The sequence below is a fragment of the Triticum aestivum genome, chromosome 7D (genome assembly GCF_018294505.1).
Source record: "Triticum aestivum cultivar Chinese Spring chromosome 7D, IWGSC CS RefSeq v2.1, whole genome shotgun sequence".
Classification (NCBI taxonomy): domain Eukaryota; kingdom Viridiplantae; phylum Streptophyta; class Magnoliopsida; order Poales; family Poaceae; genus Triticum; species Triticum aestivum.
The window spans coordinates 463,372,733-463,399,076 of NC_057814.1; the positions used below are offsets into that span (position 1 = coordinate 463,372,733).

Below are 26,344 nucleotides of genomic sequence, written 5' to 3' on the forward strand. Positions count from 1 at the left end.
AACGGTGATGATGAAGCTACCGGCGCAGGGCTTCGCCTAAGCACTACGACGATATGACCGAGGTGGATTATGGTGGAGGGGGCACCGCACACGGCTAAGGGATCAATGATCAACTTGTGTGTCCTAGGGTGCCCCCTACCCCTGTATATAAAGGAGCAAGGGGGAGGCCAGCCGGCCTTGGGGCACGCCAAGGAGGGGGAGGAGTGCTCCTCCTAGTAGGAGTAGGACTCCCCCTTTCCTAGTCCAACTAGGAGGAGGAAGGAGGAAGGAAGGAGAGGTTGAGGAGAAGGAAAGGGGGGGCGCCCCCCTCCCTAGTCCAGTTCGGACTCCCTATAGGGAGGGGGCGCGGCTGCCCCTTGGGGGCTGCCTCCCCTCTTCCCTATGGCCCATGTAGGCCCAATAGTCCCCCCCGGGGGGGTCCATTAACCCCCCGGCACTCTGATAATTATCCGGTGACCCCCGGAACTCATCCGGTGTCCGAATATAGTCATCCAATATATCAATCTTTATGTCTCGACCATTTCGAGACTCCTCGTCATGTCCGTGATCACATCCGGGACTCCGAACTACCTTCGGTACATCAAAACACATAAACTCATAATACCGATCGTCACCGAACGTTAAGCGTGCGGACCCTACGGGTTAGAGAACTATGTAGACATGACCGAGACACGTCTCCGGTCAATAACCAATAGGGGAACCTGGATGTTCGTATTGGCTCCCACATATTCTACGAAGATCTTTATCGGTCAAACCGCATAACAACATACGTTGTTCCCTTTGTCATCGGTATGTTACTTGCCCGAGATTCGATCGTGGGTATCTCAATACCTAGTTCAATCTCGTTACCGGCAAGTCTCTTTGCTCGTTCCGTAATGCATCATCCCGCAACTAACTCATTAGTCACATTGCTTGCAAGGCTTATAGTGATGTGCATTACCGAGAGGGCCCAGAGATACCTCTCTGACAATCGGAGTGACAAATCCTAATCTCGATCTATGCCAACTCAACAAGTACCATCGGAGACACCTGTAGAGCACCTTTATAATCACCCAGTTACATTGTGATGTTTGGTAGCACACTAAGTGTTCCTCTGGTATTCGGGAGTTGCATAAGCTCGTAGTCATAGGAACATGTATAAGTCATGAAGAAAGCAACAGCAACATACTAAACGATCAAGTGTTAAGCTAACGGAATGGGTCAAGTCAATCACATCATTCTCTAATGATGTGATCCCGTTAATCAAATGACAACTCATGTCTATGGCTAGGAAACTTAACCATCTTTGATTCAACGAGCTAGTCAAGTAGAGGCATACTAGTGACACTCTGTTTGTCTATGTATTCACACATGTACTAAGTTTCCGGTTAATACAATTCTAGCATGAATAATAAACATTTATCATGATATAAGGAAATATAAATAACAACTTTATTACTGCCTCTAGGGCATATTTCCTTCAGATAGTGAATAGAGAACTCTGTCAATCACTATCTTATCTGGAAGATTAACTCCCACTTGATTCAAGCGATTGTAGTACCCAGACATTTTGAGTACATGCTCACTGGCTGAGCTATTCTCCTCCATCTTGTAGGCAAAGTACTTGTCAGAGGTCTCATACCTCTCGACATGGGCATGAGTCCGAAATACCAATTTCAACTCTTGGAACATCTCATATGTTCCGTGGCGTTCAAATTTTTTTAAGTCCCGGTTCTAAGCCGTAAATCATGGCGCACTAAACTATCAAGTATTCATCATACCGAGCTTGTCAAGCGTTCATAACGTCTGCATCTGCTCCTGCAATAGATCTGTCACCTAGCGGTGCATCAAGGACATAATTCTTCTGTGCAGCAATGAGGATAATCCTCAAGTTACGGACCCAGTCCGTGTAGTTGCTACCATCCTCTTTCAACTTAGCTTTCTCTAGGAACGCATTAAAATTCAAGGGAACGGTAGCACGGGCCATTGATCTACAACATAGATATGCAAAAACTAACAGGACTAAGTTCATGATAAATTAAGTTTAATTAATCAAATTACTTAAGAACTCGCACTTAGATAGACATCCCTCAAGTCATCTAAATGATACGTGATCCAAATCAACTAAACCATGTCCGATCATCACGTGAGATGGAGTAGTCATCAATGGTGAACATATCTATGTTGATCATATCTACTATCTGATTCACGTTCGACCTTTTGGTCTCCAGTGTTCCGAGGCCATGTATGTACATGCCAGGCTCGTCAAGTTTAACCTGAGTATTCCGCATGTGCAAAAATGTCTTGCACCCGTTGTATTTGAACGTAGAGTCTATCACACCCGATCACCACGTGGTGTCTCAACATGACGAACTGTTACTCAGGGAGAACACTTATACCTTGAAATTTAGTGAAGGGATCATCTTATAATGCTACCGCCGTACCAAGAAAAATAAGATGCATAAATGATAAACATCACATGCAATCAAAACATGTGACATGATATGGTCATCGTCATCTTGTGCTTTTGATCTCCATCTCCAAAGCATCGTCATGATCTCCATTGTCACCGGCTCGACACCTTGATCTCCATCGTAGCGTCGTGATCATCTCGCCAACTATTGCTTCTACAACTATCGCTAACGCATAGTGATAAAGTAACGCAATTACATGGCGTTTGCATTTCATACAATAAAGAGACAACCATAAGGCTCCTGCCGGTTGCCGATAACTTTTACAAAACATGATCATCTCATACAACAACGTATATCACATCATGTCACCATATCACATCACAACATGCCCTGCAATAACAAGTTAGACGTCTTCTACTTTGTTGTTGCAAGTTTTACGTGGCTGCTACGGGCTTCTAGCAAGAACCATTCTTACCTACGCATCAAAACCACAACGGTGATTTATCAAGTTTGCTATTTTAACCTTCAATAAAGACCGGCTCCAGTCAAATTCGATTCAACTAAAGTAGGAGAAACAGACATCCGCCAGCCACCTTTATGCAAAACTAGTTGCATGTTTGTCGATGGAACCAGTCTCATGAACGTGGTCATGTAAGGTTGGTCCGGGCCGCTTAATCCAACAATACCGCTGAATCAAAAAAAAGACATTGGTGGTAAGCAGTATGACGTTCACCGCCCACAACTCTTTGTTTTCTACTCGTGCATATCATCTACGCATAGACCTAGCTCATGATGCCACTGTTGGGAAACGTTGCATGGAAAACAAAAAAATTCCTATGCTCATGCAAGATCTATCTAGGAGATGCATAGCAATGAGGGGGGAGAGTGTGTCTACGTACCCTCGTAGACAGTAAGCGGAAGCGTTTCACAACGCGGTTGATGTAGTCGAACTTTCTTCGCGCTCCACCGATCGAGTACCGAACGTACGACACCTTCGAGTTTTGCACACATTCAGCTCGGTGACGTCCCTAGCCTTCTTGATCCAGCAAGGTGTCGAGGTAGTAGATGAGTTCCATCAGCACGACGGCGTGGTGATGGTGATGGTGAAGTGATCCTCGCAGGGCTTTGCCTAAGCATCGCGAAAATATGACCGGGGGTGTAAATTGTGGAGGGGGGCACCGCACACGGCTAACAAGTTATGTGTTCTAGGCGCCCCCTCCCCACATATATATATAGGTGGGAGGGGAGGAGAGGGAGCCAGGGGGCACCCCAAGTAGGATCAGAATCCTACTTGGGGTTTCCCCAAGCCCCCCCCCCCCATTTCCTTTTTCCACCGTAGAAGAAAGGGAAGGGGGAAGAGAGAAAGGAAGGGGGGCGAACCCTCCTTTTTCCTTCTCCAATTCGGCCACATGCCATAGGGGGGCGCGCCACCCCTTGTGGGCTGGTGTGCTCCCCTCTCATGGCCCATATGGCCCGTATATTCCCCCCGGGGGTTCCGATAACCCCTCCGGTACTTCGATAAATACCCGATACACTCCGGAACACTTCCGGTGTCCGAATACTATCGTCCTATATATCAATCTTTACCTCTCGACCATTTCAAGACTCATCATCATGTCTGTGATCTCATCTGGGACTCCGAACAATATTCGGTCACCAAATCACATAACTCATATAATACTAAATCGTCATCAAACGTTAAGCATGTGGACCCTACAGGTTCGAGAACTATGTAGGCATGACCGAGACACCTCTCCGGTCAATAACCAATAGCGGAACCTGGATGCTCATATTGGCTCCTACATATTCTACGAAGATCTTTATCGGTCGGATCGTTATGACAAGTACGTTATTCCCTTTGTCCATCGGTATGTTACTTGCCCGAGATTGGATCGTCGTTATCTTCATACCTAGTTCAATCTCGTTACCGGCAAGTCTCTTTACTCGTTTCGTAATACATCATCCCGCAACTAACTCATTAGTCACTTTGCTTGCAAGGCTTCTTATGATGTGTATTACCGAGAGGGCCCAGAGATACCTCTCCGATACTCGGAGTGACAAATCATAATCTTGATCTATGCCAACTCAACAAACACCTTCGGAGATACCTATAGAGCATCTTCATAATCACCCAGTTACATTGTGATGTTTGATATCACACAAGGCATTCCTCCGGTATCCGGGAGTTGCATAATCTCGTAGTCGAAGGAATATATATTTGACATGAAGAAAGCAATAGCAATAAAACTGAACAATCAATATGCTAAGCTAACGGATGGGTCTTGTCCATCACATCACTCTTCTAATGATGTGATCCCGTTATCAAATGACAACTCATGTCAATGGTTAGGAAACCTTAACCATCTTTGATCAACGAGCTAGTCTAGTAGAGGCTCACTAGGGACACAGTGTTTGTTTATGTATTCTGTTGGAAATATGCCCTAGAGGCAATAATAAATGGTTATTATTATATTTCTTTGTTCATGATAATTGTCTATTGTTCATGCTATAATTGTGTTATCCGGAAATCGTAATACATGTGTGAATACATAGACCACAACGTGTCCCTAGTAAGCCTCTAGTTGACTAGCTCGTTGATCAACAGATAGTCGTGGTTTCCTGACTATGGACATTGGATGTCATTGATAACGGGATCACATCATTAGGAGAATGATGTGATGGAGAAGACCCAATCCTAAGCATAGCACAAAAGATCGTGTAGTTCGTTTGCTAGAGCTTTTCCAATGTCAAGTATCTTTTCCTTAGACCATGAGATCGTGTAACTCCCGGATGCCTTAGGAGTGCTTTGGGTGTACCAAACGTCACAACGTAACTGGGTGACTATAAAGGTACACTACGGGTATCTCTGAAAGTGTCTGTTGGGTTGACACGGATCGAGACTGGGATTTGTCACTCCGTATGACGGAGAGGTATCTCTGGGCCCACTCGGTAATGCATCATCATAATGAGCTCAATGTGAGTAAGGAGTTAGCCACGGGATCATGCATTACGGTATGAGTAAAGTGACTTGCCGGTAACGAGATTGAACAAGGTATTGGGATACCGACGATCGAATCTCGGGCAAGTAACGTACCGATTGACAAAGGGAATTGTATACGGGATTGATTGAATCCTCGACATCGTGGTTCATCCGATGAGATCATCGTGGAACATGTGGGAGCCAACATGGGTATCCAGATCCCGCTATTGGTTATTGACCGGAGAGGCGTCTCGGTCATGTCTGCATGTCTCCCGAACCCGTAGGGTCTACACACTTAAGGTTCGGTGACGCTAGGGTTGTAGAGATATTAGTATGCGGAAACCCTAAAGTTGTTCGGAGTCCCGGATGAGATCCCAGACGTCATGAGGAGTTCCGGAATGGTCCAGAGGTGAAGAATTATATGTAGGAAGTCAAGTTTCGGCCACCGGGAAAGTTTCGGGGGTCACCGGTATTGTACCGGGACCACCGGAAGGGTCCCGGGGGTCCACCGGGTGGGGCCACCTATCCCGGAGGGCCCCATGGGCTTAAGTGGGAAGGGAACCAGCCCCTAGTGGGCTGGGGCGCCCCCCCATGGGCCTCCCCCTGCGCCTAGGGTTGGAAACCCTAGGGGTGGGGGCGCCCCACTTGACTTGGGGGGGGGGAGTTCCCCCTGGCCGCCGCCACCCTTGTAGATGGGATCCAGGGCCGGCGCCACCCCCCCACCAGGGGGCCTATATATAGTGGGGGGAGGGAGGGCAGCAGTACCACAGCCCCTGGCGCCTCCCTCTCCCCCTGCAACACCTCTCCGTCCCGCTTGTGCTTGGCGAAGCCCTGCCGGGATCCCGCTACTTCCACCACCACGCCATCGTGCTGCTGGATCTCCATCAACCTCTCCTTCCCCCTTGCTGGATCAAGAAGGAGGAGACGTCGCTGCTCCGTACGTGTGTTGAACGCGGAGGTGCCATCCGTTCGGCACTCGGTCATCGGTGATTTGGATCACGGCGAGTACGACTCCATCAACTCCGTTCATTAGAACGCTTCCGCTCGCGATCTACAAGGGTATGTAGATGCACTCCTTTCCCCTCGTTGCTAGTATACTCCATAGATGGATCTTGGTGATGAGTAGGAAATTTTAAAATTCTGCTATGATCCCCAACAGTGGCATCATGAGCCAGGCCTATGCGTAGTTACTATGCACGAGTAGAACACAAAGCAGTTGTGGGCGTAGATGTTGCCAATTCTTCTTGCCGCTACTAGTCTTATCTTGTTTCGGCGGTATTGTGGGATGAAGCGGCCCGGACCGACCTTACACGTACGCTTACGTGAGACAGGTTCCACCGACTGACATGCACTAGTTGCATAAGGTGGCCTAGCGGGTGTCTGTCTCTCCCACTTTAGTCGGAACGGATTCGATGAAAAGGGTCCTTATGAAGGGTAAATAGAAATTGGCATATCACGTTGTGGTTTTACGTAGGTAAGAAACGTTCTTGCTAGAAACCTATACAAGCCACGTAAAACTTGCAACAACAATTAGAGGACGTCTAACTTGTTTTTGCAGCATGTGCCTTGTGATGTGATATGGCCAGAAGATGTGATGAATGATATATGTGATGTATGAGATTGATCATATTCTTGTAATAGGAATCACGACTTGCATGTCGATGAGTATGACAACCGGCAGGAGCCATAGGAGTTGTCTTTATTTTTTGTATGACCTGCGTGTCATTGAATAACGCCATGTAAATTACTTTACTTTATTGCTAAACGTGTTAGCCATAGAAGTAGAAGTAATCGTTGGCGTGACAACTTCATGAAGACACAATGATGGAGATCATGATGATGGAGATCATGGTGTCATGCCGGTGACGAAGATGATCATGGTGCCCCGAAGATGGAGATCAAAGGAGCAAAATGATAATGGCCATATCATGTCACTATTTGATTGCATGTGATGTTTATCATGTTTTGCATCTTATCTGCTTAGAACGACGGTAGTAAGTAAGATGATCCCTTATAATAATTTCAAGAAAGTGTTCCCCCTAACTGTGCACCGTTGCGAAGGTTCGTTGTTTCGAAGCACCACGTGATGATCGGGTGTGATAGATTCTAACGTTCGCATACAACGGGTGTTGACGAGCCTAGCATGTACAGACATGGCCTCGGAACACACGCAATACACTTAGGTTGACTTGACGAGCCTAGCATGTACAGACATGGCCTCGGAACACGGAAGACCGAAAGGTCGAGCATGAGTCGTATAGAAGATACGATCAACATGGAGATGTTCACCGATCTTGACTAGTCCGTCTCACGTGATGATCGGACACGGCCTAGTTAACTCGGATCATGTTTCACTTAGATGACTAGAGGGATGTCTATCTGAGTGGGAGTTCATTGAGTAATTTGATTAGATGAACTTAATTATCATGAACTTAGTCTAAAATCTTTACAATATGTCTTGTAGATCAAATGGCCCATGTTGTCCTCAACTTCAACGCGTTCCTTGAGAAAACCAAGCTGAAAGATGATGGCAGCAACTATACGGACTGGGTCCGGAACCTGAGGATCATCCTCATAGCTGCCAAGAAAGATTATGTCTTAGAAGCACCGCTAGGTGAAGCACCCATCCCAGAGAACCAAGACGTTATGAACGCTTGGCAATCACGTGCTGATGATTACTCCCTCGTTCAGTGCGGCATGCTTTACAGCTTAGAACCGGGGCTCCAAAAGCGTTTTGAGAAGCATGGAGCATATGAGATGTTCGAAGAGCTGAAAATGGTTTCCAAGCTCATGCCCGGGTCGAGAGATATGAAGTCTCCGACAAGTTCTTCAGCTGTAAAATGGAGGAAAATAGTTCTGTTAGTGAGCACATACTCAGAATGTCTGGGTTACATAACCGCTTGTCTCAGCTGGGAGTCAATCTCCCGGATGACGCAGTCATTGACAGAATCCTCCAGTCGCTTCCACCAAGCTACAAGAGCTTTGTGATGAACTTCAATATGCAGGGGATGGAAAAGACCATTCCTGAGGTATATTCAATGCTGAAATCAGCGGAGGTGGAGATCAAAAAGGAACATCAAGTGTTGATGGTGAATAAAACCACTAAGTTCAAGAAAGGCAAGGGTAAGAAGAACTTCAAGAAGGATGGCAAGGGAGTTGCCGCGCCCGGTAAGCCAGTTGCCGGGAAGAAGTCGAAGAATGGACCCAAGCCTGAGACTGAGTGCTTTTATTGCAAGGGAAGTGGTCACTGGAAGCGGAATTGCCCCAAATACTTAGCGGACAAGAAGGCCGGCAACACCAAAGGTATATGTGATATACATGTAATTGATGTGTACCTTACCAGTACTCGTAGTAGCTCCTGGGTATTTGATACCGGTGCGGTTGCTCATATTTATAACTCAAAACAGGAACTACGGAATAGGCGGAGACTGGCAAAGGACGAGGTGACGATGCGCGTCGGGAATGGTTCCAAGGTCGATGTGATCGCCGTCGGCACGCTGCCTCTACATTTACCTACGGGATTAATTTTAAACCTCAATAATTGTTATTTAGTGCCAGCTTTGAGCATGAACATTGTATCTGGATCTCGTTTAATTCGAGATGGCTACTCATTTAAATCCGAGAATAATGGTTGTTCTATTTCTATGAGAGATATGTTTTATGGTCATGCCCCGCTGGTCAATGGTTTATTCTTAATGAATCTCGAACGTGATGTTACACATATTCATAGTATGAATACCAAAAGATGTAAAGTTGATAACGATAGTCCCACATACTCGTGGCACTGCCGCCTTGGTCACATTGGTGTCAAGCGCATGAAGAAGCTCCATGCAGATGGACTTTTGGAGTCTCTTGATTACGAATCATTTGACACATGACCATGCCTCATGGGTAAGATGACCAAGACGCCGTTCTCCGGAACAATGGAGCGAGCAACCAACTTATTGGAAATCATACATACCGATGTGTGCGGTCCAATGAGTGTTGAGGCTCGCGGAGGATATCGTTATGTTCTCACTCTCACTGATGACTTAAGTAGATATGGGTATGTCTACCTAATGAAACACAAGTCTGAAACCTTTGAAAAGTTCAAGGAATTTCAGAGTGAGGTTGAGAATCAACGTGACAGGAAAATAAAGTTCTTACGATCAGATCGTGGTGGAGAATATTTAAGTCACGAATTTGGTACGCACTTAAAGAAATGTGGAATCGTTTCACAACTCACGCCGCCTGGAACACCTCAGCGAAACGGTGTGTCCGAACGTCGTAATCGCACTCTATTGGATATGGTGCGATCTATGATATCTCTTACCGATCTACCGCTCTCATTTTGGGGCTATGCTTTAGAGACTGCCGCATTCACTTTAAATAGGGCTCCGTCGAAATCCGTTGAGACGACACCGTATGAATTATGGTTTGGGAAGAAACCTAAGCTGTCGTTTCTAAAAGTTTGGGGATGCGATGCTTATGTCAAGAAACTTCAACCTGAAAAGCTCGAACCCAAGTCGGAAATATGCGTCTTCACAGGATACCCTAAGGAAACCATTGGGTATACCTTCTACCTCAGATCCGAAGGCAAGATCTTTGTTGCCAAGAACGGGTCCTTCCTTTCTGGAGAAAGAGTTTCTCTCGAAAGAATTAAGTGGGAGGAAAGTGGAACTTGATGAGGTGATAGTCACCCCTTCCGAAACGGAAAGTAGCGCAGCGCGGGAAGATGTTCCTGTGGTGCCTACACCGACTGGGGAGGAAGTTAATGATGATGATCATGAAGCTTCAGATCAAGTTACTACTGAACTTCGTAGGTCCACAAGGACACGTTCCGCACCAGAGTGGTACGGCAACCCTGTCATGGAAATCATGTTGTTAGACAACGGTGAACCTTCGAACTATGAAGAAGCGATGGCGGGCCCGGATTCCGACAAATGGCTAGAAGCCATGAAATCCGAGATAGGATCCATGTATGAAAACGAAGTATGGACTTTGACTGACTTGCCCGATGATCGGCGAGCCATAGAAAATAAATGGATCTTTAAGAAGAAGACAGACGCGGAATGGTAATGTGACCATCTATAAGGCTCGACTTGTCGCTAAGGGTTATCGACAAGTTCAAGGGGTTGACTACGATGAGACTTTCTCACCCGTAGCGAAGCTAAAGTCCGTCCGAATCATGTTAGCAATTGCCGCATTCTATGATTATGAGATATGGCAAATGGACGTCAAAACGGCATTCCTTAACGGTTTTCTTAAGGAAGAATTGTATATGATGCAGCCGGAAGGTTTTGTCGATCCTAAGAATGCTAACAAGGTATGCAAGCTCCAGCGCTCCATCTATGGACTGGTGCAAGCATCTCGGAGTTGGAACATTCGTTTTGATGAGATGATCAAAGCGTTTGGGTTTACACAGACTTATGGAGAAGCCTGTGTTTACAAGAAAGTGAGTGGGAGCTCTGTAGCATTTCTCTTATTATATGTGGATGACATACTATTGATGGGAAATGATATAGAATTCTTGGAAAGTATAAAGGCCTATTTGAATAAGTGTTTTTCAATGAAGGACCTTGGAGAAGCTACATATATATTAGGCATCAAGATCTATAGAGATAGATCAAGATGCCTCATTGGTCTTTCACAGAGTACGTACCTTGACAAGATATTGAAGAAGTTCAATATGGATCAGTCCAAGAAGGGGTTCTTGCCTGTATTGCAAGGTGTGCAATTGAGCACGGCTCAATGCCCGACCACGGCAGAAGATAGAGAAAAGATGAGTGTCATCCCCTATGCCTCGGCCATAGGGTCTATTATGTATGCCATGCTGTGTACCAGACCTGATGTAAACCTTGCCGTAAGTTTGGTAGGAAGGTACCAAAGTGATCCCGGCATGGAACACTGGACAGCGGTCAAGAATATCCTGAAGTACCTGAAGAGGACTAAGGATATGTTTCTCGTTTATGGAGGTGACGAAGAGCTCGTCGTAAAGGGTTACGTCGACGCTAGCTTCGACACAGATCTGGATGACTCGAAGTCACAAACCGGATACGTGTATATTTTGAATGGAGGGGCAGTAAGCTGGTGCAATTGCAAGCAAAGCGTCGTGGCGGGATCTACATGTGAAGCGGAGTACATGGCAGCCTCAGAGGCAGCGCAAGAAGCAATCTGGATGAAGGAGTTCATTACCGACCTAGGGGTGATTCCCAATGCGTCGGGCCCGATGACTCTCTTCTGTGACAACACTGGAGCTATTGCCCTTGCGAAGGAGCCCAGGTTTCACAGGAAGACCAGGCATATCAAGCGTCGCTTCAACTCCATTTGTGAAAGTGTTCAAAATGGAGACATAGATATTTGTAAAGTACATACGGACCTGAATGTAGCAGATCCGTTGACTAAACCTCTCCCTAGAGCAAAACATGATCAACACCAGAATGCTATGGGTGTTCGATTAATCACAATGTAACTAGATTATTGACTCTAGTGCAAGTGGGAGACTGTTGGAAATATGCCCTAGAGGCAATAATAAATGGTTATTATTATATTTCTTTTTTCATGATAATTGTCTATTGTTCATGCTATAATTGTGTTATCCGGAAATCGTAATACATGTGTGAATACATAGACCACAACGTGTCCCTAGTAAGCCTCTAGTTGACTAGCTCGTTGATCAACAGATAGTCGTGGTTTCCTGACTACGGACATTGGATGTCATTGATAACGGGATCACATCATTAGGAGAATGATGTGATGGACAAGACCCAATCCTAAGCATAGCACAAAAGATCGTGTAGTTCGTTTGCTAGAGCTTTTCCAATGTCAAGTATCTTTTCCTTAGACCATGAGATCGTGTAACTCCCGGATGCCGTAGGAGTGCTTTGGGTGTACCAAACGTCACAACGTAACTGGGTGACTATAAAGGTACACTACGGGTATCTCTGAAAGTGTCTGTTGGGTTGACACGGATCGAGACTGGGATTTGTCACTCCGTATGACGGAGAGGTATCTCTGGGCCCACTCGGTAATGCATCATCATAATGAGCTCAATGTGACTAAGGAGTTAGCCACGGGATCATGCATTACGGTATGAGTAAAGTGACTTGCCGGTAACGAGATTGAACAAGGTATTGGGATACCGACGATCGAATCTCGGGCAAGTAACGTACCGATTGACAAAGGGAATTGTATACGGGATTGATTGAATCCTCGACATCGTGGTTCATCCGATGAGATCATCGTGGAACATGTGGGAGCCAACGTGGGTATCCAGATCCCGCTGTTGGTTATTGACCGGAGAGGCGTCTCGGTCATGTCTGCATGTCTCCCGAACCCGTAGGGTCTACACACTTAAGGTTCGGTGACGCTAGGGTTGTAGAGATATTAGTATGCGGAAACCCGAAAGTTGTTCGGAGTCCCGGATGAGATCCCGGACGTCACGAGGAGTTCCGGAATGGTCCGGAGGTGAAGAATTATATATAGGAAGTCAAGTTTCGGCCACCGGGAAAGTTTCGGGGGTCACCGGTATTGTACCGGGACCACCGGAAGGGTCCCGGGGGTCCACCGGGTGGGGCCACCTATCCCGGAGGGCCCCATGGGCTGAAGTGGGAAGGGAACCAGCCCCTAGTGGGCTGGGGCGCCCCCCCATGGGCTTGGGGGGGGAGTTTCCCCCCTGGCCGCCGCCCCCTTGTAGATGGGATCCAGGGCCGGCGCCCCCACCAGGGGGGCTATATATAGTGGGGGGAGGGAGGGCAGCAGTACCACAACCCCTGGCGCCTCCCCTCTCCCCCTGCAACACCTCTCCGTCCCGCTTGTTCTTGGCGAAGCCCTGCCGGGATCCCGCTACTTCCACCACCACGACGTCGTGCTGCTGGATCTCCATCAACCTCTCCTTCCCCCTTGCTGGATCAAGAAGGAGGAGACGTCGCTGCTCCGTACGTGTGTTGAACGCGAAGGTGCCGTCCGTTCGGCACTCGGTCATCGGTGATTTGGATCACGGCGAGTACGACTCCATCAACTCCGTTCATTAGAACGCTTCCGCTCGCGATCTACAAGGGTATGTAGATGCACTCCTTTCCCCTCGTTGCTAGTATACTCCATAAATAAACCTTTGTCATGAATAATACAATTCTAGCATGTATTAAGGTTTCCGATCAATACAATTCTAGCATGAATAATAAACCTTTGTCATGAATAAGGAAATATAAAATAGCAACTTTATTATTGCCTCTAGAGCATATTTTCTTCACAATGTTGGCGTCAGTGAGAGGTTGTGTCCGCTCTGGGCCGGCGTCATTGCGGAGCGGCCGCTCTATGGCGGCATGAATGCAGGCAGTTGACGCCAGGTGGGAACGCACGCGGGCAAGTGAGGAGGATTTTTGATGGGCGAGGGCGGTTAGACGCGGGCATGACAGCAGCCCAAACGCCCGCAAAGCCCCCAACTTTATCTACGGTTTACGGGAAAAAGTATGTGGGACCGTCGAACTGATCGATACAGGTCCGCGTTGAATGGCACAACCCGTCCGAACCGTATGGTCCGGACGGTTGCAAGCAGGTTTGAGGGTCTGTGCTGGAGCTGCCATTATTACCCTACGTTGTCTCGTCCATGATGGTTGATGCTGACGTTTGCTGCAACTATTCCTTTTCCCTTTATAATAATTATTAGGCCATGTGCCTTAAGTAGTTCTTGATATTATGTTAGGCTGGAGCAGATATAATTAACATTTTTTTAATATTTTATCTGTTTAAAAATACTTGTCATAAAAATGGATGTATCTAGATATATTTTAGTTATAAATACATTTTTTTTTCATTTCTGCGACAAGAAATTCCGGATGGAGGGAGTATTAAGTATATTATTTTTATCAGAAAATGTAAAATTTCTACTATTGTCTAGTACTCCCTCCGTCCGGAAATACTTGTCGGAGAAATGAATGTATCTAGATGGATTTTAGTTCTAGATACATCCATTTTTATCATTTTTTCGACAAGTATTTCCGGACGGAGGGAGTAGTTACTAAGGTTAGGTGACATTGTTGCCAACACCAGGCGTCTAAACAACGGAGGTGACTAATAAATGGTAGAAATACGGTTTGCAAGAGTAAGGCAGACTGAAATTGCGCGCGTTCGCTATCTGACCGCAATGGAAAACAGCGTGACTTGATCGGTCTCGTGGCAGCGGTTGACTTGACTTGACCTGACTTGACCTGCGTCAACGTGCACTCTGGCTAGAGTGCAGGACTGCATGGCGACGTCTTATAGCAACTCCAGTGCGCCGACAAGCGTTTTTGTCCATTTTTATTCGTTTGGATCGGCGCCCGCCCGGCGTCTGCTTGATTTGAGATTTGAGTCGGCAATGCGCCCAACGTACTAATTTATATGTGCCGGCGTGGCCGGCTGGCCGTCCTTTTTCATCATATAACACAAAATTTGCATTATTTCACACACAACTTTTGTATTATTTCACAAGCAAATATATAGTCCACCAAATAAATAACATAGTTTCAACCAAATAAATAGCATAGTTTACAAGCCGAATAAAAGTAAAAAGTTCACGCATAGTTTTGCAAGCCGAATAAAAAGATACATCTATTGGTTGCCAACATGAGCCAACATATGCTCAACCAAATCATTTTGTAGTTGCATGTGAGTTTCCCAATCACGCATGTCATGATGAAATTGGGTGAACCGTTCAAACGTTGCCGCTGCTCCATGCTCAGGCACAACATTCTCATCCTGAAACTGAAACCCTTGATCGTACAGACATTCCGGGTGCTCATCTTCTACGATCATATTGTGCATTATCACACAAGCAGTCATCACCTCCCACAGTTTCTGCGTGCTCCAAGTATTAGCAGGATACCGAACGATGCCCCATCGAGATTGCAGAACACCAAAGGCACGCTCGACGTCCTTCCTAGCACTCTCTTGCTCTTGGGCAAATCTTTTCCTCTTCTCTCCGACAGGGTTGGAGATTGTCTTCACAATAGTGGTCCACTGAGGATAGATACCGTCACCCAGGTAGTATCCTTTGTCGTAGTTGTGGCCGTTGATAGTAAAATTCACCGGTGGGTTGTTGCCTTCGGCAAGCCTAGCAAACATCGGCGAGCGCTGAAGCACGTTGATATCATTGTGTGATCCGGTCATGCCAAAAAAAGAGTGCCAGATCCAGAGATCTTGAGACGCCACGGCCTCAAGTATGACAGTGCAAGCCCTGACATGGCCCTTATACTGCCCTTGCCAAGCTGAAGGGCAGTTCTTACACTCCCAGTGCATACAGTCTATGCTGCCAAGCATCCCTGGGAAGCCCCTGCTGGCATTCATTGCCAACAAACGGGTTGTATCTTCAGGAGTCGGCTCTCTCAAGTACTCGGGGCTAAACACAGCAATAACAGCCTTGCAGAACTTATAGAGGGAGTCTAGGCATGTAGACTCGCTCATACAGAGATACTCGTCAAATGAGATCACCGGGCACTCTGTATGCAAGCATTCGGATGGCGGAAGTGCATTTCTGATAAGAGGAGAAACCAATCTTTTCAACGGCATCCTCTTTGCACTCGAAATAGTCATCATAGCCGACCACCCCCTCTCTAATATGGTTGAAAAGATGCCTACTCATACGGAAACGGCGGCAAAATTTCTGATGTTTGAACAACGGATTTGTTGTGTCAAAGTAGTCCTTCCAAAGAAGGAAATGCCCGCTCTCTCGGTTCCGATTTAACGCCGGAAGGTGGCCCGGAATGGAGCTACGGAACGCCGGACGCTGGCTATTGAGGTGGTGATGGACCAACACGGCAACCAAGATCTCCTCATCATCATCGGACGACGAATCGTCAAAGTCGCAAAGGAAATTGTGAAAAAAGAACTCGTCGGCGGAGTCCATTGTGTACCTTGGCAAACTGTCGAACAGCTGCGGGCGTCGACGAAGGAGACGGCCGACGAAGGGAGTCGCAGTGCACACGGACCAGCTAGCTGCCCTGCCGGCGTCCGACAAGCGTGCCGGTGAGGATCTGGCCGGGGCGGCGAGGCGGCTTCTTGGTCGCGGTCACGGCTGGCGGAGCGGGGGTGGGAAGCTTTCGGTTCCCCGGCGGCAAGACGGCGGTGGCGGTCAACGTGGGAGGTGCGGCGTTGCAGAGGAGATGTTGCGGCGCCGGCAGCTAACAGAGTCACCGGAAAAATGGGCGGCGGCGTCGATGACGAAGGAGGCAGGCGAGGGTTTGCTGTTGGAACGGGAGAGGATGGCCAATGTGCCACCGACCAGCGGGCCACGGGGAAGAGTAGGGGGGCGGGCGCGCGTCCTTCTCGTGTCCGCGCCGACGCAAATCCGGCTCAAAAATGGGCTGGGAATGGGTCGGCACACGGACAAAAAGCGGACGCGCGTCCGTTTCGGTCGGCGCGTTGGGCCGATTTTTCTATCCGCACCAACCCAAACGGACGCGCGCGGACGAAATAGATCGCCGCGTTGGAGTTGCTCTTACATGCAGGAGAAGGAGATCAACATCTCTTTGTCCTCAAGGAAAAAAGATCATATCATTTTTTTTCTAAAAAAAAATACATCTCTTTGTCCTGCATGAAACCGGCGGTGTGTCCTATCGAGGGCCAGAAACACCAACAACACATGTTTTTTTTCAAAAATGATTCAGACGTATTATTAAAGTTCTCTGAAAATACAAAGTACATACTAAAATTAAGATTCTGAGATCAAACGACCACTGTCATTGTCAGAAGAACCGTTGACGTGCCGCCGTAGGTGCTCCCCTATCGGAGCCGTCTTGATGGATGAGCGATTGCCCCGAACCTTCTCAGTTCTGAACAACCCCCGCGCAACCACTTTATACTTCGAAAGGTGCTCATCTAATCAAGCCATTGCAGGCTCTAGTATAGGTAATCTACTCTAGTTAAACTAAACTGCAAAAAAACATAAAATTAGTTGAAGTATGTCAAAAACCACCAAAACATTAAAGTTTGCAAAAAAATACTGATTTTCACGGGACGCAACTCCTGATCCCCTACCCCCAACCCTGGTCGTCAGGGGAGGTAACTCCCGGTTGGGATCGAGCCCGATCTGCAGCCACCCGTCGCCGGGCGAGAGGGTGGGGGTAACCGGAGCCCCACACCCGTGTCGCTCCTCCTCGTCTTCCTTCCCCCACCGCACATATGCCCACGTCCGTCTGCGACAACCGGAGAGCGCCACCACTAACACCTCTCCCGCCGGCGAGCACCTTCAGCTCCACCCAGACGTGCCATGGCTGACAGCCGGCCGCAGCCACCTCTGTTCCTGCCGGCAAGCCTCGCTGCAACCAGGCACACCTCCCCTTGGCCTCCTCCTGCACGCCCAAGCCGCCCTGATGTGAGAGGATTAGAGGGGAGAGAATTGGTGTAATGTGGTGCATGTTTTATTGAGCCTCTAGGGCGAGTATATATAGAATACAAGACTTGAAGCGCAAGAAGCCTCCTAGAGATAAGATGGAAACAATTCCTATCTAGTCCTGGGCAATCTCTAACTACCAAATATATCTATAACATCTCCCCACGATTCAAGCGGGAGCAATTGCGTCGCGGGCACGTTGACTGTAGAGGAAGCCGACGAGTTGCTCAAACGAGGTGATAGCCCTTTGTGCCGATGTCAAGGTAGCCGAGAGCGTGGGGTGGTGTAGCCATGGTCGAGGTAGTCGTGCGAGGGACACCTTGGTCGATGTCGAGGTCGGGGTAGCCGGTGTCGAGGTAACCGCAGGTGGAGACAAGGGTGCAAGGAAGTACCATGTAGTCGAGGATGCAGGGGTGCACCAAGATGAAAATGGCGACGCGATCGAGGCAGGTGTCAAGGAGGGTGTTGATGTCGAAAACGATGTTGTCGAAGTCGTCGTAGACGAGGCGCCGCACTGAGTTTGCAAAGCCCGGGGACACATCGGACAAAGGAACGTGTTAGTGTTCCCAGCACCGGGCATGCGTAGACGGGGCCCGGCACGAGTTGTACGCCATGTCAGAGGGACCAGCAAAGGAGGCCTCCAGGCGAGCAGTGGTGCAAAATGGCATGGGGGTAGAAGGTTCCAATATTGCCCACGGTTGCTGCAGTAGACAAAGTGGTCGGGGAAGAAACGACGATGTTGGCAATAAGCTTGTGCTGGACGAAGACAAAGATGTGGTGATGAAACCAGAGGTAGCGCGAGAGGGGCCGTGTTGCTTGCCTTTATAAGCGCGGTGGCGGTGCTCGAATCAGGCAAGGAAGAACCCAACAATGTGACAAAGACCATACGCGAATGATGTTGATCATGTGCCTAGGGGGTGGCTCAGCGGGGTAGATGTTAACGCTTGAGGACGAACTAGTGGACCGCGTGCAGCGACGCTATGGCCTGTAGGGGAGACATAGTTGTTGTTGGTGTGTCGGTCCAACGGCGGTGAGGACCTCGAACCGGCGACGCTGCGGTCCGAAGGAATAACGCATCATTAACTCATTGCTCGATTGGTGGAGAGGCACACATAGTCGGAAGACAATTATCATGTGATCCAACGAAGTTGTGTCATATGCAGTTGATCAGACCGGACGCAGCTAGTCAGATGGAGAAAATACGGATGGGTGTGATGAAGTCCACGACGTGCATCGTGCGGCTGGATAGCAGCGTTGTGCATGGGCACGTGAACGGTGCGAGCGGCCGTTGCAGCTGATGCGCAGCCCAATCAGCTTCCGACGTTGTGATGCAGCTGATCTCAATGGATGATGAAGATGTTGATTGAGTAGACGCTCATTGTAAATGGCGCGCGACTCAATCCAATCTTAGATCAGAGAAACAAAAAAAGCACCGACCAATTGATCAACGAGAGAGAAAAAAATCAATTAATGAATCAAGGAAAAGACTCTCTAAAGCAGTCGATCAACACGATCGACGGACAAACTCTAGCTACAGGTTGCACAGACCCCGTGGAGATCATGGAGATCGACCTCCCCGAGGGAAACGCGACGCAGAAACTGTGGTGGAGCTAGGTCAGGAACTTGCGGCATATACCATGCAAGAGGATTAGAGGGACAGAATTGGCGTAATATGATGCATGTTGTATGTAGCCTCGAGGGTGGGTACTATAGTGTACAAGACTGGAAGGGCAAGAAGCCTCCTATAAATAAGATGAAAATAATTCCTATCTAATCCCGCGAAATCTCTAACTATCAAATATAGCTCTAACACCCGAACGCCTCCTACCTCCCCCGGCCAGGGTGTCCACCCCGTTGCAGACCAGTCTACAACACACGACTCGACGATGGCAGACTAGGATGCACGGTTGGGAAGAGAGGAGGGAGTGACCGACATGTGGTCCCTTAGTTAAGTTAACGTTTCAATCAAAGCATCAAACTGTGCGAGTTTTCTCACGCCATGTCATCACTTACAGTGGACCCATTGATCAGATTTCATGTCAAAATGGGGTCAACTGAGCAGTTAGATTCTGTTAAAAAATTGCTGAAAAACTGTGGTTGTTGCAAACTTTTAGGCCTCATTTTGTTTGTAGGAATTTTATAGAAATTCTTTTAGGATAGGATTTTTAAAGGAAAATTTTCTTTGAAGCCTTTGTAGGAACGGATCCTTGTCCCTATGTATGATAGGAATCAATCCTTCACATTTCAAAGGGAAAAAATATTAGTCTAGACTCAATGAAAAAATTCCTTACGCCTCCTTTGGTTCATAGCATAGGAATATCATTGAAATAGGAAAATCATAAGAAATGAGATGACATGTATCTCAATTCCTATAAGTAAAAAGATGCCATTTGATCCATAGGATATGAATTTCTTCATTGAGTCTAGGCTAATTTTTTTTTACTTTGAAATACGAAGGATTAATTCCTATCCTACATAGGTAGGATAGAAATCCATTCCTAGAAATCAAAGGGCTCCAGAGGAATTTTTCTTCTAAAAATTCTATCCTATAAAAATTCCTACAATATTCCTACAAATCAAAAGAGGCTTTATCCTATGCATCAAATGACATCTCTTTCCCTATAAGAATCACTCCAAAGCTATAATCTGGGTCAATGACCCGCCTCCTCAGGCTATCCCTGTGAGGCGCATTTCGAATCATTTGTTGTTTACTGGAAACAATATAGACTGTGCAGTTTCAGCTAGCGCGTGAACCTTTCGTTACTGTGGTGAGTGTCTCTTCTCATGAATTTATGGCCCTTAATCTCAGGGAGACAACCAATCCTAAGCCATCCCAGCAAGGTGATATGAACTCTCCAAAAGATTTTTAGTTGGGTGGGCTAGAGATGGAAATTCCAAAGAAATTCTGCAATGTTGATGTTCCAATAGAGTGTTTCTACTTGATACTCGCTCTTTTCAAAAACAAGTGTCTTAATTTTAGTATAACTTTGTATTCAAGTTAGTACAAAGTTGAGACACTTTTTTTGGAGTGAAGGGAGTATTATTTTTGTGGGGCATCTTCCAGTCTTTTTATCATTTGTGTGTTCTATTGAAAGCTTTAAATGATCATCAACCTCAACAGTCTGGACAATTTCTCCAAGACTTTGAACCAGCCATTGAAAAGCAAATGGGGCTTGGCGATGAAGTGGCTAAAGTACTTGTGATCATCTATTTATTCGAACAAATGACCATAAGGTTTGCTGGAACTTTCTTGCTATTCCCAACAGTGGTAAGTTACTACATTATCTCCAATGATCCGAACCTTGCCATTCATCAGGCCATCCGCCATCAGATAGTGCTTCTAGAGTGCATGGGTTGCAGGTGGCTCGATGTGATCTTCGGGGTCTTGGACATGTTAATCCCCAAGAATATGATACACGTATGTGTTTGTTCTCCACATTGAGTTTAATCTCACAACTGTCTCTCTGGTGGTTAGTCATAAGCTTACAAATCTGTTGTTACTCCGCTTCTCTTTTTTTCTCTCATGGAACATGCATTTTTCAAACTCTGAACTCACTCAATCTAGCACCTGATGGAAAACCAAGTTCAGTTGTATTATTCATTGCTTTCCGTTGTGGTATCGTTGGTCATTCAGCTGGAAACGGATGTTGGCCGGCTGTTGAGCTCCGCTAACTGAAACCAAAGAAAGGACAACAGCTACAAACAACGACACAGTCCATTTGTTCAGAGCGAAGATGGAGCAGTCACTATGAAGTGGCAACCCCCAGGTTTACAAATATGCGAGCTGACCTTTTCATATACTAGAACAATGCCCGTGCATTGCAACGGGATACAAATCTTCTAGTACGTCGGCTTCTAATTTACGTGTCTATAATAATGTGATTGTGTAAATAAATGATTATCAAATTCTGCCCATGGATACCTTATATTCTGATCCAAAGTTTGGTAAGTAAATTAAAGTGGAACGGGTTCAGAAGGTAAGTAAATTAAGTTGATTTATTATTATACAGGGAAGGTTGGACGAAGGGGTGGTGGGAAGAAAGGTGAAATGGAAACCTTACGTTCTTTTCAAGTAGTATAGTAGAGATTTGTTTGTTTTGACCTATATGTTAGTTTGTTGTAGTATCTTGGAATGTGGTACAGTTCCAAGCATACACATTGCAGCTAGTTGGAACCGGATGCTAACTAAGACAATTAAGGAAAACTTCCATATGGACAACATATCTCCTGCCAACGACAGACAACAGCAATTACCACAAAGACATTATCTTACGTATTTATTATTTTCCCAAAAAATGGAGGAAGAAAAATACATAACACATATCATATGGTACATCTTCAAAACTGCTTCACGCTCTAATTTTCCAGCAAGATTACTTCAACAAGACTCATTCACGCTCTAATTTTGCGGCAAGATTACTTCAAGACTGCTGTGAGATTATATGGAACAGCTTCAAGATGGTCAAGATTGCTTCAACAATACTACAACCAATGAGACTACCGATGATAGACACCAGCTCCGCTATATGTAAATCTCTCATCGATGAAAGAAAACGGCGCGGCAAAGCGCGCATATACTACTAGTTGAGATGCATGTCATCTCGCTTCCAGTGATTTTTCTATTGCTATAGCATCTCGGTGGTTTTCAGTATCGCTATAGCGTCTCGGTGGTTTTCAGCAAACTTCGACGCAATTGTGGTAGTTTTTTGCGATTTGTCGGCGACCTGGTCCTGCCAATATATCACCCTGGTGTGGTAACTGTACGAATTGCATGCCAATTTAGAGCCATTCTTCCTGATCGAGCCTCTAAAGATTGCGGAAGAAAACAGGCAGTATGCGTGAGATCTGCCGCTGCCTGATCACGCATGATGGATGAGGCGCTGCTTCGGCGGGGTCACCATGCTTCAGCTGCTGTGTACATAGTACATGTGAATTGGCTATACAAAGGTGAAAGGTACGCCTATTATTAGAGCTTCAGAGAAGGAACTGCAGATATTGGCACATTGTAATCCTCTCTGCAGGTCGAGGATCTCATTGAGCATATGAAGTTGACTTGAATGGCTTCAACATGCGATTTCAATCCATCCAAACTATTATTAGGAATGAATACCATGCAAACATGCATGAAGTAAATTGTACTATGAAATCAAGGAATTATCAGAAAATCATTTACATGCTTACGTCGGGAAGGCTGCTTACCTAAGGGCATACAGGCTGGAAGGGCAAAAGGGAGCAGACAGATGAAGGGACAAATGTTACAGGAAATGCAAGCTCCAGCCGTGGGACTCATAGGCACTACTACAGATCATGTGGAAACGCTCTCACCAATCATGTCTCGACTCCAACCAAGGCTAGATAGATGCTCGTTACGCTCTCCAGGTAAAATGATACTCTCAAATGCAAAATCCGATCGTCATCTCATGGAAATCATGGAACACATACAATACGTAAATAAAGATGATGAGAAGCCAAGATGTACGTACTACTGAATGAAAAGAGCAGAGACAAAGTAAAGTTCCCTGTGCTTGAAACATTCGAATAAAATAAACCTGTTGTAGGATGTAGCTCAGTTTTAGAGGAAACAAGAAAGTGTACACAACATAACAAATACTGTATTAAGAAAGAGAATGGTTTCAAGCTTTGCACTCACAGACCTTGCCTAGGCACCATTAGCCGGAAATTTGTCCCCACTCTCTACACATTCTACATAATTGGTTTAAACATCACAAGGTTCCAAATGCAAAATCTGTTCAGAAGCCAAGACACAAAGTAAAGTTCCCTGTTCTTGGAACATTCAGATAAAATAGACCTGTTATAGGATGTAGCTCAGTTTTAGGGAACACGCAGGATGTTAAGAAAACGTACAGAGCATAACAAATATTAAGAGAATGGTTTCAAACTTTGCACACGCAAACCTTGCCTAGGCACAATTAGCTGAAAAAAAATTCCACATCTTTTACAGATTCTGCATAGTTAGTCTAAACATCACAAAGCACCAGGACACTAGGAACTTCAAAGCACTAGAAACAGGAGACCTGATCAAATTTGGATGAAACAAATAATTAGACAAGCAAGAGTAACTCATCAAAGTACACAACAACCAAATGTCAACATCAGCATTCAAAGGGATCAGCTACAGACAAATCCCGCACATGCTTGATGTCCTCAAGTTTGCGGAGACATTTATCCTTTGTGAAAACAAATTGAGCACCTCTGGAAGCCCTGTTCCCAAGCTGAAGCAACCTATGCTGCCTTTCAATGAACTTTTCACAGCACCAGCCTTGAACCTCAAACTGTAATAACTCTAGCATTTTAGCATTCAGGACAAAGAGCATGGCAAAGTTAACTTCTGACATGATGCCTCGATAATTTGCCAACACTACTTTCTTGAGACGGATGTCAAGGCATCTGATGTGACTCTGGTGTTTACGACACCACAAACTCTTTCTCCCTGACGAACGTATCTGAAAATGGAAAGACAAAAGTTCATGCAAGGAGTAGCTTAAAAGTTAACACTACAAATCACAGTTGAACGGTTACCAGGATATACAACTTCTCCAAGCAGGGAAAGCAACTCATGAGATCAATAACCATATCCACACAGAGAGGAAGAACAGAGATAGATAAAGTCTTGACAGTGTGTACCACCATTGGGAACAGAGTAGGAAATCCCTATGAAGAATGGAACATTGCATCAGGCCATATAAAAATGCAGATAGTATGAATTTTGCCTGCTGACAAATGAGGTTAGACGTGAAGGTGAAAGCTACCTTAAAGCTGAGGCCGTAAGAGTCATCGTAACGATGGCAGCCCATGGTCTCCAGGTTGGGCGCTGATATTATCGATATGTCCAAGCCCGTAGTTATGTTGAGTTGGAGCAACCTTTCAAGACAAGGGGCATCCTCAATAGAGACTTTCACCAATTTACCTCGGTATCCAGCATTTCCAGCACGTACGCCAATGGTTCTAAGGTTTGGGGAGCAGATCCGAATGCAGCCGAAGCCAATGCAGTGGTTAAGAAGCATGGATTCCAGGACGGGGCAACCAGCGATGACTCTCTGCAGAGAACCTTCCGAGATGCTGACCTCTTCAAGTGCGAGCTGCTTGAGCTCGGGGAAATGAAGCGTCTGGACGATGCTGTCGGGGAAGCGGCATTGGCTGAATGTGGCCAGACGGAGGCTGGACGAGAAACGGAAGGTGGGCGCCGTCACCGCCGGCAGTACCAGTGGATCACCGGCGCAGCAGAACTCGAGCTCCTGGAGGTTGCTGAGGCCAGCAGACCGGAGCCAGGCATCCACGGTGGCAGGGTGGTGGTAGAGGTGGTGCGCGGAGACGCACAAGCGGCGGCCGGAGCCAGCGTGGGCGGAGAGGATCTGGGAAATGAGGCGTATCAGAACGTCACCTTCGGCGGGGAGGTCGTAGTAGTCGAGATTGAGAGGAGCGGAGCGCCAGAGGTGGCGCCACCGGGAGGCGAGGGTTTGGGTGCGGGCGCCCTCCCTGGTGGGGAGGAGGGAGATGATGTCGCCGAGGACGGCGTCGGGCAGTCCGCTGATGTGGTCGACCCCGTCTTCTGCCCCTCCAGCTCCAGGCGGTGGTTCACCGATGTCGGATTCGGGCGCCTCCATGGCCGCCGCCGCCGGCTCGTGGCTCGAGATTTCCTCCGGTTGGTTGCTTCCGGGCACCTCCGACCTCCTCTTCTTGGGAAGAGGAGCCGCCGCCTCCATCTCCATGGCCGGTGGCGGCGCGGCGCAGGCGCAGCTGCGCAGAGGAGGCTGGCTCACTGGCGCCGCCGCGGTCTCTCGGACATTTTTTCAGAACAGTTCGTGTGGCGAGGGTTTGAAGCTTGTGAGGGAAGGGCTCCAAGTTTTTTTTTTTTTAACAAGGCAAAAGATTTGCCATTTTCATTAATTAAGAAGAGAGTTTTGATACACACACGCCGTCAAGCGGCAAACACTAGATGTATTATTCTCGCGGCATTACATTACTTAAGTGCTTGGCACCCGCAATGGCCCAAAGCGACATTTCCTCTTTGATGCTTCGCAAGACGACCTCCACCGGTGTCGCCTTGTTTCTGAAAACGTGCGCATTTCTTTCCTTCTAGATTTCCCATCACACAAGAAGTAATGCAGAAGACAAGGCTTTAACTGGATGAGCATTGGAAGTGAGGAGCTCATCCCACCAAGCTTTCACCGTGCCAAACCGGTGCCACAGAGCCGTGGGGATATGCATACCAAGCCAGGCGAACACCTCATTCCAAATACGGATAGAGAACCTGCATTGGAAAAGGAGGTGAGCCGCCGATTCTTGTACTTGCTTGCACAGAGGGCAACGGTCGCAGTTGGGCCATCCTCTGCGTTGAAGCATGTCCGCGGTTCAAATCCTGTTTTGATTGACAAGCCAGGCGAAGAATTTGCATTTGGGAGGGGCCAAGCCTTCCAAACCGAAACCTGCAAGCTTGAACGAGATAGTCTGGAGAACTGCGCCATATAAGCGGTCTTAGTAGAGTAGATTCCATCATTGGCAAGCTTCCACATAATGGTATCCTTGACGCCCGGCTGGATGACAACACTTGCAAGCTTCTCCCATAGGGCCGTGAATTGCTGGAGGTGCACAAGTGTGAGG

General features: G+C 47.0%; 1 protein-coding gene across 1 annotated transcript; it reads right to left on the minus strand.

Moving 5' to 3' along the window:
• Positions 1–23,584: 23,584 nt before the first annotated feature.
• LOC123168232 (putative F-box/LRR-repeat protein At5g02700) lies at positions 23,585–25,576 on the minus strand. The gene is made up of 3 exons (XM_044586104.1): positions 24,493–25,576; positions 24,263–24,394; positions 23,585–24,186 (listed from the first exon to the last, which is right to left on the minus strand). Exons 1-3 carry the CDS (start codon positions 25,450–25,452, stop codon positions 23,836–23,838), a joined length of 1,443 nt encoding a protein of 480 aa, XP_044442039.1. The 5' UTR covers positions 25,453–25,576; the 3' UTR covers positions 23,585–23,835.
• Positions 25,577–26,344: the final 768 nt, after the last annotated feature.

Bases quoted from the DNA above. Each gene is read 5' to 3' on its own strand.
- LOC123168232 (XM_044586104.1), bottom strand. From the start codon at position 25,452: ATGGAGATGGAGGCGGCGGCTCCTCTTCCCAAGAAGAGGAGGTCGGAG. The intron at 24,395-24,492 runs GTAGCTTTCACC...CATTCTTCATAG, and splicing joins CTTACGGCCTCAGCTTTAAG to GGATTTCCTACTCTGTTCCC. The intron at 24,187-24,262 runs GTAACCGTTCAA...TTCCATTTTCAG, and splicing joins TGGAGAAGTTGTATATCCTG to ATACGTTCGTCAGGGAGAAA.